This window comes from Helianthus annuus, chromosome 3 (assembly GCF_002127325.2).
Source record: "Helianthus annuus cultivar XRQ/B chromosome 3, HanXRQr2.0-SUNRISE, whole genome shotgun sequence".
Taxonomy (NCBI): Eukaryota; Viridiplantae; Streptophyta; class Magnoliopsida; order Asterales; family Asteraceae; genus Helianthus; species Helianthus annuus.
Genome location: NC_035435.2, coordinates 68,744,792 through 68,757,690, shown reverse-complemented (window position 1 = coordinate 68,757,690; position 12,899 = coordinate 68,744,792). Strand labels below are relative to the sequence as shown.

The 12,899-nt window shown below is 42.3% G+C and overlaps 1 protein-coding gene across 1 annotated transcript; it reads left to right on the top strand.

Annotated features, from left to right (window-relative positions):
- Positions 1-707: 707 nt before the first annotated feature.
- LOC110931912 (rRNA biogenesis protein RRP36-like) lies at positions 708-12,498 on the top strand. The gene is made up of 3 exons (XM_022175282.1): positions 708-1,299; positions 1,615-1,964; positions 12,445-12,498. Exons 1-3 carry the CDS (start codon positions 708-710, stop codon positions 12,496-12,498), a joined length of 996 nt encoding a protein of 331 aa, XP_022030974.1.
- Positions 12,499-12,899: the final 401 nt, after the last annotated feature.

The following is a 12,899-nucleotide window of genomic DNA, read 5'->3' as shown; positions in this document are numbered from 1 at the left end:
CCGACAAAGTTCCCAGAGAAGATGGTAAAAGGCTGCATGTTAAGGATGGGTTATAGAGGACCACTGAACAAGGCTAACTACTTGAAAGTGTGTTTTTCCAAGCCTTACAAGTTTCTGATACATTCAGTGCTGCATGCTCTAAGTCACAGGAAGGGAGGTTACGATGTGATGAGGGATTATCAAATGAACATGGTGATAGCTCTCATGTTGAATAAGAAGTATAACTTTTCAAAAATTGTGTTTCACTACATGGCAGAGAATATTACATCGAAAAGCAAAACTTGGATTTATCCACGATTTATTCAGATGATCTTAGACAATGCTTATCCTGATTTGGAGAAAGATGTAAAGAATGATCTGTTGGAATTTTACTCCATGGATAATGAGTCTTTGAAACAATTGGCCAGATATCACCCAAACCATCCAGAGCCATCAACAAAAGCTGAATTCTTTGGGTACATTAAAGACAAAAATTATCAAGATCCAAATCCAATTGATCATCAGAACTGGAGAAATGAGAAAGAGATGAAAGAAGCAGGATATGCAGCAGAGTTGAAAATTCTTGAAAACTTCAAAGAAACAAGAAAGAGTGGTTTCTGAAGGAAGAGAAAAAGAAGAGTAGCAGAAAAACAACTCCAAAAGTTCAAAAAGAGGAGGGTTCATCTTCTCAACCACAGAAAAAGCGCCAAAAGAAGGTTGTTGAAACCATGCTTGTTGATGAATCAGAAGAAGAAGATGTAGTTGTAGATGAAGGTGAAGCAGAAAAAGGTCAAGATCTAGTTTCTCCTGAGACTGACCAATTTTTGAAAGATATTGATTATGAATTAGATTCAGAGAAGGCAGTTGGTGGCAATGAAGGTGACGATAGTTCATCAAGCTCGTCTGAGGAAGAAATTGATGAAACAGAACGTACAAAAAGAATTCAAGCTGAAGTTGAGAAAGAAAAACGTTTAAAGAGAAAGAGGAAAGAAGATAAGGATGATGAATTATACAAACCATCTCCTGAACAGGTTATTGAATCTCAAACGCCTCCATCATCTGGTGGAAGGAAGAAAGCTAGTGCAAGAAAGCGTGTGACGTCTCCACAAGCAGCAAAGAGAAAGTTGATTGTGAGGTTGCCTAAACGCAAACCAAAAACAAAATCTAGCCAACCACCATCACCACCACCTGAACCATCACCACCTCAATCACCACCAAAACAACCTACACCACCACCATCACCTCCACCACATTTTCACCGCTACATCCATCACCACCACATCTTTCACCACCACATGAACAACCTGTTGTTACTTCACAGCAAATCTTTCAAACGCCTCCATCCATACAACCACATGTCCAAACAACTCCTGGATCTTCTGGATTCAGACATTTTCCAAACATTCCAGGGAATATTCCACTTGATGACATTGGTGATTTCGGTTTTGCGAATGATAAACAAGTAAAGAAGTTGGAGAAGAAAATGGAAGAAGTTTTGGTTGAAAACAGAAAGTTGTTTTCGTGAGAAGAAATTGGAAAAGCGTGTAAAGTCTGTGGAAGCTGAAAATTCTTCATTGTTAAAGAAAGTTGAAGCTGATCAAACATAAATTGATATTCTGAAAGTTAAAGTTGCAGAGTTGGAAGAAGAGAAAGCACGCAGAGATAAGCAAAATAAGTACTTCGAGTTAAAGAACAAAGAGTTGGAAGCTGCTAAAGCAATGAAAGAACACGAGATATACACGATGAATAAAGTGTTAGAAAACATGCTTGGAAAGTCTGTTGAGCAGAGATTTGAAGAGATTGAAGTTGAAGAGGTTAGAGCTAGACGTCAAGCTGAAATTGATGTTGAGATGAAGTATAAAGGCAAGGGTGTTGAAGGTGTTAGTGAAATTGCTGAACGATCAATTGTTCCATCTTATGTTTCTGAATCATCTATTCAGAATCCTCGTCTAATATCTGTTGTGTCTGGTATCTTTGAGGAAGAGGTATTAATTGATGATGTCACACCCCCAAAATCCACATGCGGAGTATCACCGCTTGGGAGGCGTGACTGACCAGGATCAAGCCACCAATCATATTGAACTCTTAATTAATAAATATAATTCAACCACACAATATGAAAGGTGTTCAAAACAAACGCATAGTTAAAATATTCAGCGGAAGCATAAATGTAAAAACCCCAAACATATGTAATAAGTTTATAAAGTGTAAATGTTTAACATGGATTCAACAGTCCATGTTCCAACAACGATTTCGCCTCCCGTGCAAGCTCCATGAATACCTAAGGACCTGCAAGGCATGAAACAACGAGTCAACAACAAAGTTGAGCGAGTTCACAGTTGGTTGATCAGTTTTACCAGTTCGTTTTGAAAACATATGTTGTTTCGTAAACCACGAGTTAATCAGTTCTTCTGTTTCCCAAACCATAACCATAAGTAGTGGGGGGCTTCCCCTGTGAACCACTAGACCATACCATATCCACTACTAACGAAATATAAGTGGTGCCCTACATCAGTGTCTATCATCACTGACAGTTTGCCATAGTCCATTAGTACACGCCCGTTCGAACGACACGGTGTGAGGTTTGTTAAACCTAATAGCGCTATTAACTAATGACCCGCTCGCCATCGGCCTCGGCGATTAAGTCGATATAAAGAGGAGGGACTTCATGATAGAGTTTTGTCTAGTAAGTTAAGGTTGTTGTCCTACCCAAGGAGGACGAACGTACGTAGTTCTACCCAAGGAGAATACGCAGGAGTTATAGTGGCATCCTACCCAAGGAGGATGGCCGTACATATCCTACCCAAGGAGGATATGTAGTTTCCATTTTAGTTTATTAACCCATTCCCAACCCTTGGGAATCCCATGCCTTGTGTAACACCCAGTGTTTTCGAATGTCAAAGTCAAAGTTAAAGTCCAAGTCAACTTTGACTTCTTTGACTGTAATGAGTCTATTTTATGTTTTATTTGTATTATGTGGAGTAAGTGTTGTTAATCAAGGGATCGAGGTAATCGAATGTTTAATCAACACGAAACAATTTACGACTGTGAATAGTAGGAAGTAACAATGCGATAAAGTTAATCAATCAATAATCAAGCTAATCGAATCATCAATCAACTCGAAACTCGAACTATGCGAATTTGGTATTATATTACGTGTGTGTGTGCCTTATGTGTTACCTGTGCATGCTTACTTTATGTTTTGTGTGGTGATCAATCGAACCAATCGAATCGAAACTCGAAACTCAATCGAACTCAATCGAAATCAAGTTGTTGGAGAAATGATTACGCGAGATATAGATGATTACATGTTAGATATAGTGGTTGGGACTAAAAGTAATTTGAATAGGAAACTCTATCGTACTCATATCGTCTTCAATCGAAATCGAAATATCAGAAATCGTCGCACCGAACACTCGAACCAGGCTGTTGATCGATCAGGCTGTCAGCCGATCGAACAGCCCAGCCGATCGGACGGACTGTCCGATCGGGATGCCTGGCCGATCGGCCAGCCCTTTCGTCTTTTGGAGCCTATAAATTGGCCTGTCATTGTCATTCTTTCCACTTTTGGAAACTCTCTGACCGACCAGCTCGTGCTCCTCCTCCTTTCTCAGATTTCTTCCGATTCTGGTAAGTTTTCATCCTAAATCTTGTACTTTCTTGATCAATACACACTCCTACACCTTTCTGTCTTTCAAATCTTGATTTCTAGTCGTGAAATCATCAAGATCTAAGCATTCTAGGATGATGTCATCATGGTGTTCTTTAAGAACATCATGTTTTGGCCTCAATCCAGCAAGAATCACTTGGATCTAGCCGATTTCCACATAAATAAACTAAGATCTATCATAGATCTCAACATTTACATGGCGTGAAGGATTGAAAGAAGGATTTCCAACTTTCTTTCAACTCTTTTACACTCAATGCCTCCAAACCAGTAGAAACGAAGCTTGAGCCAACTCACCAATCATTCTAATGGTCGTGTGGTTTAAGATTCGGATTCTATCTACAAGGTTCATCGATTTCAGTTTAAACGTTAAACTACCGTTCCGAACCGTTCACCGGCCGGACTTGGGTGATTCCTGTCCGATCAGGGGAAACAAGTAAGAACGAAAGTGTTATGGTTCAGCCCGTTGTCAAAATACCTCAATATAACGTCAAACAATCAGAAAAGCCATGTGTTAGACGAACAGGCCGACCAGGTCAGGATGCTGACCGATCGGACAGGCTGTTCGAATGGACAGCCCAGCCGATCGGACATGTCAGCCGATCGACCAGGCCAGCCGATCGGCTAGCATATGGCCCCATAATTTGACAATTTTGCGAAGTATGGTGTTGAACGAAGTAATGTCCAATCGAACAACTGTTTGGTAACATTACTCTTCGGATCATGAGATACTATGATTCAACACTTAATCGATTTTCAACTCGTTCGATGTATTGAAGTGCCACCCGATCGAACATGCTGTCCGATCAGGTGACATCCCACTGAGGATCCATTCTGAAGCACCTAACCGATCGGTTAAGCCGGCCGATCGAACAGGCTGTTCGATCGATCGACCTGAAAGGTAAGGACACTTGAGTGTTCTCAAATACTACAACGAAAACTTCAAAAGGTCAAGCCATCATACACAAACACATCCTACACAAAGGAAGAAACAATCCACTCGAATAGTCCAACCGATCGAGCCTACCGGCCGATCGAACAGGCTGTCCGAACGGACTACCTAACCGAACGAACAACCCGTTCGATCGAACCTGCTGTCCGATCGACCAGGCTGTTCGACCCATCATCACTTGTTTCCATTTTACTTGTTACTCATCGGTATACTATCGAACTATTCAGGCTAACCCTACTCTCAAGCGCTCCCTTCAATCCATCAATCAATCGCTGTGAGTATACTCGAACCCTTTTTACTTTCAGCACTTTAGGGTGTTACATATGTTACTTATAAAAATCACAATCGATGACACTACTCAATTATTTGAACGCTAACCGATTCGCATGTATTACGTGACTAAATGAATGCTTGTTGTTATGTTTACACGTGGAATGCTGTCTACATGCCTTAACGACGAAGTACTATAGTTTGGACTCAGCACCCGTTCACACGGGGGTTGTTAAGGACAATTACTTGCATGGATTACGGTGGTAATCATGTATTGCGAACTGTCTCGGACAGTCAACCCGCAGTCATTGGTATTGATAGATCCATGTCGATAATTAACATGCTTCGTTTTCCTCTGTGTACATGCTGGTTATGCGTAAACTATTTCGAACTCTATTATGCTATTATCAAACTTGAATGCTCACCTTTACATTCTATGTATTGACTTTATTTTAACGTATGTGACAGGTGTTTAAGGTGTTTACTTGCTAGGGAAGCGTGGCTAGAATAAAGCTCTAGAGCCCCCCAACAAATAGTTGTCTGAAGTCAACAGAATAGGGGTCTTTAGAAGCAAACAAACTATTTTATTATTCATTTAAATCTGAGTTGTTGGAACAGAATATTTGACTAGTTGTTATCTGTAACAATTTGTTTTACTATTTGGGATACGGTATGGGACGTATTATTTAAACTAAATGGTAATGATAGTTGTTGTGGAAACTTCTGGACAATCTGTTTCGCTCAGTGCCATGCCCCGATGATTCCGCCATCGGTCGGGGTGTGATAGATTGGTATCAGAGCCATAACTATAGGGAATTAGGCAAGACACGACCTAGTCCTGGTCGCTGTCTTAGAGACCTAGACTATAGTTAGGGACCAACAGACCAAGCTTATGTGCTATATCCTATTACTCTTCACTATCACTGCACCCGAATTTTCAAATGGAATCAAGCGATTTAGTCAGGATTAGGTGTGAAAACCGCAAACTCTCGACTAAATTGCTTGATCTATGCCGATTTTATCAATTTATCAATGATTTCCTTACTATTTTCAATAACAAACGAGGAGAATTATACCAGATCAGGAGTGAAATCCATATTTTGATGAATAATCTCCTCAAATTCTATTAAAACAAGGAAGAAGTTGCTAAGCTAGTGGTGAAACCTTAACCTTGAAAACTTGTTCCGGATTTTATTTTTCTCACCAAAGCCTCGACGGACTCCAACAACCTGAACTCATGAGTATGACCTAGGGAATACGTGTTGAATGCCCAAGAATGGAGGCAGCAACGCGAGCCCGAAAGTTGAAAAGTGACGACAAGTCTATTGTGAATAGTTGAATCACTTTGGGTAGTCAATGTCTATTAGCGGCAAACAATTCATTTCACGATTTTATGTGTCTCGATTCTGAGCCCGCAACTGCCTACTCTGATCGTTCGTTGATTTTATGTGTTTTATGTGAATATATCTGTTTATGTGTTTAAATTTTTGGAGAATTATTCGATTTTGCTATCACTTCAATCGACACACACGACTCGCATTGCCAAACTATCTCAAAACGCCAACAAATCGCTACGAACCTATACGATACTATGATATGATATACGCTACACTATACTCGACACGCTATATGATTATGCGATACTATTCGATATGCTGTACGCGATCAATATATACGAACGACACGCGAGCTTTGAATAATAGGTTTCTGTATTATGACTGTCTCTGCGAATGTGCTTCGGTGTTTCTGAGCCAGAATACTCTATGTGCTTATAGGAAAACTATGTGATTAAATATGTTTGTGCTTCTGTGTTTTTGGTGTTTCTGTGCTCTACGTGTCTACATGCTTATGTGCTTCTGTGATTATGTGAATCTGTGGTTATGTGCCTATTTGTTTATGTAATGTGTGTTTCGACGTGTTTCTAAGCTTTAGTAAGTAGTAGGCGTGTGAGGTGAGATTCGGTTTGTTGTGTCTGAGACATACGACGATGTCTGTTGCAGACCATGTCGTCATCTGGACACCGAACCCCACTGACTCGCCAAGAAAAGAGAGATAAGCGTCTTGCTGCAATCATTGCAAAGAGTGTGGCAAAAGCTGTAAGCGAGGTGTATGAAAACGTCAGCAAGTCGTCTGAGGAGTCGCGAACTGAAACTCCTAAAGATGCTAACAAGACTTTTTTCAGCTTCAAACAGTTTAAAGCATGCGGAACAAAAGAGCTTACCGGAGAAGATGGCCTACCGCCATGTTTCAATGGTTTGATTCAGTTGAAGTCACTTTATGCCAAAGCCGCTGTCCTGAAAATCTCCGTACCCTAAAGGCAACCGGCGTTTTCCAGTCCCGAGCTCTAGACTGGTGGACGGCCGAACGAAACAAACGCGGGAATGATGCAGCTTATGAGCTGACTTGGGAAGAGCTGAAGGCCATCATGATGGACGAATTCTGCCCTCCCCATGAACGCCAAAAGCTGGAGGACGAGTTTTGGAACATCAAGCATAAGGATGGAGACAACGCTGCTTTAACTGCTCGCTTCAAGCAGCTTAGTATCATCTGTCCCGATCAAGTCAAGATGCCAGACATGGCCATCAAGAAGTACATTCGAGCTCTACCCGATTGTGTTGCCAACTTTGTTCACGCCGCCAAGACAACATCAATTGAAGAGACTTACTTGCTTGCCGCCGAGATCAATGACAAGCGGGTAAAAGCTGGTTTCTGGGATAAGCCATCCACGTCTCTGCATCAAGCCACCACTGCACCGACCACCGACTCCACTGCTCAACCATCCAAGTCATCACGCCGAAAGAAGAAGCACAACAACAACAGCTCCAGCAACTAGAACTGTGTTGTCACAATAACTGCAGCTCCTCTGCAAGCCGTACTGGCTCAGCAGCAGTCTCATCACCAACCAGCTCCGGTTACCAATGCACCGCCAGCAAAGCGTGCTTATACAGGTCCCCACCCGCTCTGCCCGACATGCTCATATCATCATTCGGTGGGAATCGCCTGTCGTTTCTGCACCCACTGCAACCTTTACGGTCATTTCACTGCGAACTGTCGCTATGGTCCCCGTCAAGCCCCAGTTCAAGCCGCCGCTCATCAAGCTCTGCTCCCAGCCCCTCAAGGCCAACCTGCAGCTCAAGCACCCCAGTGAATGCTCGAGTCTGCTTTGCATGTGGTGACCCTAACCACCTTGCAAACATGTGCCCGAACAGGGTGGTGAAACAAGATCCACAACAGCAGCAGCAGCAGCCTCAGTAGCAACAGCAAGCAGCCCGTGCCAGAACCTTCAACATCAACGCTCGTCAAGCTCAGGCTGACAATAATGTGGTTAATGGTACGTTCCTTTTGAATGGTATTTATGCATCATGTTTGTTTGATACTAGAGCCGATAACAGCTTTGTGTCGTTTGAATTCGAGAAGCTTCTTAGTCGTAAGCGTTCTTATCTCCCCTCGTCATTCGAAGTTGAAGTCGCTACTGGAAGAACTGTTGCCGTCAATTCTGTTCTTCGTGATTGTACTCTCGAGCTCAACAATCATGTCTCCCTTATCGACCTTATTCCGATGCAACTCGGAAGCTTCGACATCATAGTAGGCATGGACTTTCTTCGCGAAAACCATGCTGAAGTTGTGTGTTTTGAGAAGATAATTCGATTCTCGCTCGCGAACGGTGATTTATTGTGTGTTTACGGTGAAACAGCTTCGAAAGGTCTCAAGCTCATGTCATGCATCCAAGCTCGCAAGTATCTCCGCAAGGAATACCGAGCTTTCTTGGCCCACATTGTAGTAGTGGAGAAAGAAAAGAAAATGAAGGCTGAAGTCAAGGACGTTCCAATGGTTCATGAATTTCCTCAGGTGTTCCCTGATGATCTTCCTGGACTACCGCCAAGTCGTGATATCGACTTTCGTATCGACCTTATTCCTGGAGCCAACCCTGTTGCCAAAGCCCCTTATCGACTCGCTCCATCCGAAATGAGGGAACTCTCAAACCAACTCCAAGTGTTTCTTGAAAAAGGCTTCATTCGCCCGAGCACCTCTCCATGGGGCGCACCAGTCCTTTTCGTTAAAAAGAAGGATGGGTCGTTCAGGATGTGCATCGACTATCGGGAGTTGAATAAGTTAACCATCAAGAACCGTTATCCTCTACCTCGAATCGGCGATTTGTTTGATCAGCTACAAGGTGCCAAGTGTTTCTCAAAGATCGATTTACGTCCAGGCTATCATCAATTGCGCATACAAGAGGAAGACATACCCAAAACCGCCTTTCACACTCGTTACGGCCACTATGAGTTCGTTGTTATGCCTTTTGGTCTAACCAACGCACCCGAGGTTTTTATGGATCTGATGAATCGCGTATGTAAGCCATTTCTAGACCGTTTCGTCATCGTGTTCATCGACGATGTCTTGATCTATTCTAAGTCGAAGACCAAACACGCGCAACAGCTACGTTTGGTTCTCGAGTTACTCCAGGGGAATCAACTCTATGCCAAGTTCTCCAAGTGCGAATTCTGGCTGGAGGAGGTTCAGTTTCTGGGTCACATCTTTAATAGTCAAGGTATTCATGTCGATCCCGCGAAGATTGAAGCAGTAAAGAGCTGGATTACGCCTAAGAACCCGTCCGAAGTTCGTTATTTTCTCGGACTAGCGGGCTATTATCGGCGATTTATCGAAGGATTCTCTAAGATCGCTGTGCCGCTTACCGCTCTTACCCATAAAGACAGGTCTTTTGTTTGCGGAACTGAACAAGAATCTGCTTTTCAAACCCTCAAGCATATGCTTTGCAATGCTCCTGTTCTCACATTGCCAGACGGAAACAACGATTTCATTGTCTATTGTGATGCTTCCAACCTTGGTCTTGGCTGTGTTCTCATGCAACGGGACAAGGTTATAGCTTACGCATCTCGTCAACTCAAAATCCACGAGAAGAACTATACAACCCACGATCTCGAGCTAGGCGCAGTTGTTTTCGCATTGAAGATTTGGTGACACTACCTATATGGTACCAAGTGTATGATCTTCACCGATCACAGGAGTTTACAACACATCTTTAATCAGAAAGAACTTAACATGCGTCAACGCCGATGGATAGAACTCCTCAACGATTACGACTGTGAGATTCGTTATCACCCAGGCAACGCAAATGTTGTTGCCGACGCGCTCAGCAGACGGAGTTATTTGCTCAGTATTCGCAATACCCAAGCCCAGCACGATCTTGAAACCCTCATCCGCGAAGCTCAGCATGCTTGTTTTAATGAACGCACTTTGAAGAAGGAGAGGATCTATCACGATGGAGCTCAGCTTGTAAGCAAAGCAGATGGGATTTTCTATTATCTGGACCGAATTTGGATCCCTAAGCGGACCGATTTGCGAAAGATTATAATGAACGAAGCCCAAAAATCCCGATATTCTATTCATCCCGATGCCGATAAAATGTACCAGGACCTTCGCTACAAGTACTAGTGGCCGGGTATGAAACGGGATATTGCTCTCTATGTTGGAAGTTGCCTGACTTGTGCGAGAGTTAAGGCTAAACACCAATGACCTTCTGGCTTACTCGAACAACCTCCAATCCCTATATGGAAGTGGGAGAGTATAGCTATGGATTTCATAACCAAACTCCCGCCCACGCCATCAGGTCACGACAGCATTTGGGTTATAGTTGATCGTCTGACCAAATCAGCGCACTTTTTGCCAATACGGGAAGACTACAAGGTAGAACGACTAGCCCGAATCTACACCGATGAGATCATTTGTAATCATGGTACGCCTCGTGACATCATTTCGGACCGTGACGCTCGGTTTACTTCGCGATTGTGGGAAACGTTTCAAGCGGCTCTCGGTACGACGCTTAACTTAAGTACCGCATTCCATCCTCAGACCGACGGACAGACTGAGAGAACGATATGTACTCTTGAAGACATGCTCCGCGCGTGTTGTGACAACTCAAGTTTCCAAGATTCCTATTTCGCATTTATTGCACGTTCATTGCTTGTTTAGTTGTTTATTTGCACAATTAGTTTGCTGTGAAACTGTAACGTTGTATTTGAGCATGGTTATGTGTTAATTATGAAAGACCTGTCAAACATATGAACTTGGTGGTGAAACTGTGAAATTGTTGTGAAATCCTAGAGATACTTAACCCTAATCCCTTTTCACTAATCATTACACAAAACAAAGCACGTACTTTCATTCTCTGATTCCCTGGCAAGCATCATCATCTTCATCCTAGGCACAAGCTATTCATCACTCTTGATTTCCATACTCTAACTAGAATCAATTCAAGGTAATCGTTTATTGATTGTTTGATTGTATCAATTCTTGATTCTTGTAATACTTGTAAACCCTAGCTCACATATGATGGTTCTGTGATTATTGATTTGATTCTGATTATTGTAATTATGATGATTGACTAGTTGTATAATAGATTGCCTGATGATTAGATACATGATGTGCCAAAATCGTTGAGTTTGATTAAGATTTCTGCACTGTGAATATATGTTAAATAGGGTTTCACGATCGTATGAAAACTAAAACGTAACTGATACAATCTCAATGAAGTGGAACATTCGTATGTTTGATTATTTGTCTGAGTTTTAAGATAGACCAAGTGTCCGAATTTTAGAGAGGCATTAAGGTCCGAGTTTTAGATGATGTAAATGGTCCGACTTTTATTTATAACATGTAGTCCGAACTTTGTTTGATTGTGATGTCCGAGCTTATGTCTTGTAAAACATGGTCCGAGTTTTAAACTCTAGACCCATGTCCGACTTTTTAACCCCAAGACCATTGGTCCGAGTTTTGCATGTAGGGGAGGGGTTGTCCGAGCTTTAACCCCCACCCCCATGGTCCGACTTTTTGTTAACTTACCTGTCCGAGTTTTAACCCCACCCCCTCTCTAGTCCGAGTTTGTGAAGGACACCCTCTCCTGTCCGAGTTTCTTGGGGGGGGGGGAGAGAGACCCTATGTCTGAGTTTTAGGGGGGGGGGATTGTTGGTCTGATGTGATGTTAACCCTGTTAGCTGCACGTAATCCTGTTAAGTATGTAACGTAGTTAAACATGTAAACCGTTGATAAGTTGTTAAGTTGTGAACTCTAATTGTTTGTTAACTCTGTTAGTTAACTAGTACTGATAAGTTATTATTCCTGTTTCATATGTTAACCGTGTTAAGTGTTAACCATGTTAAGTGTATTAGTTCTGCGAAAAACTTGTTACCTTGTTAACTAGGTTGATCTCGTTAAACATGATGACTCTGTTAATTGTGCTACTGAATAACCTTGTTCGTGTTAACCAAGAACTCTATCTTATGGTTAGTTGTTGACTCTCCTTGATCCCTCTCTCCTTTTGGCGATTCCTGTTCATCATGAAACCCTAGTTTTTGTTGCAATCTTTTGTATAACAGTCTGTGATTGGAGGCTTGATCGTTCAAGAATCCATAACGAACTAGTTAGCAATTGTGACCAACTTTGATTTTAGGGTTTTTCTTTCTTTCGTATTCAATCGCCGCCTTAGTGTTTAATTCGATATTCTGATTTATTAATCTAGTTGTTTTTGATTGCGGTTAACTGAGTTTAATTTAGCTAGATCGAAAACACTGGATTAATCGGTCAAGGGTTGAAGATTAACGCTAGGGTTTAAAGGATTAGGGTTTTCTTTTGTGGCTGCATGTTCTTGTCATTTGGTTGAAAGCGCTGGTCTTGTCGTGCATGGAGAGGAATAGGGATTCGGGGTTGGAGGATTTAGGGTTTCAGTCGTTCACTGAAAAGTTGCATGGGGATATCTTCGTGTCCACGAGTAGTGCGAAGCCGTCGATCTTTCAAGAGATGCGATCCAGTTTACATTCGTTGGGTAACAGTTTTGATGCAAAGTCGCTGAAAATCGATGGAAATCCTTTATTGCCGAGACGGGGTGTGGTCCAAAACGAGCCGAAAATGATAAACATCATTGATGAACTGGAAAAGGTGACCGTTCCAGTCCAAGAAACAAAGGTTGCGGCTGATCTTAATAAGAAGGAGGATACCGGTAAGGGTGTAACCATG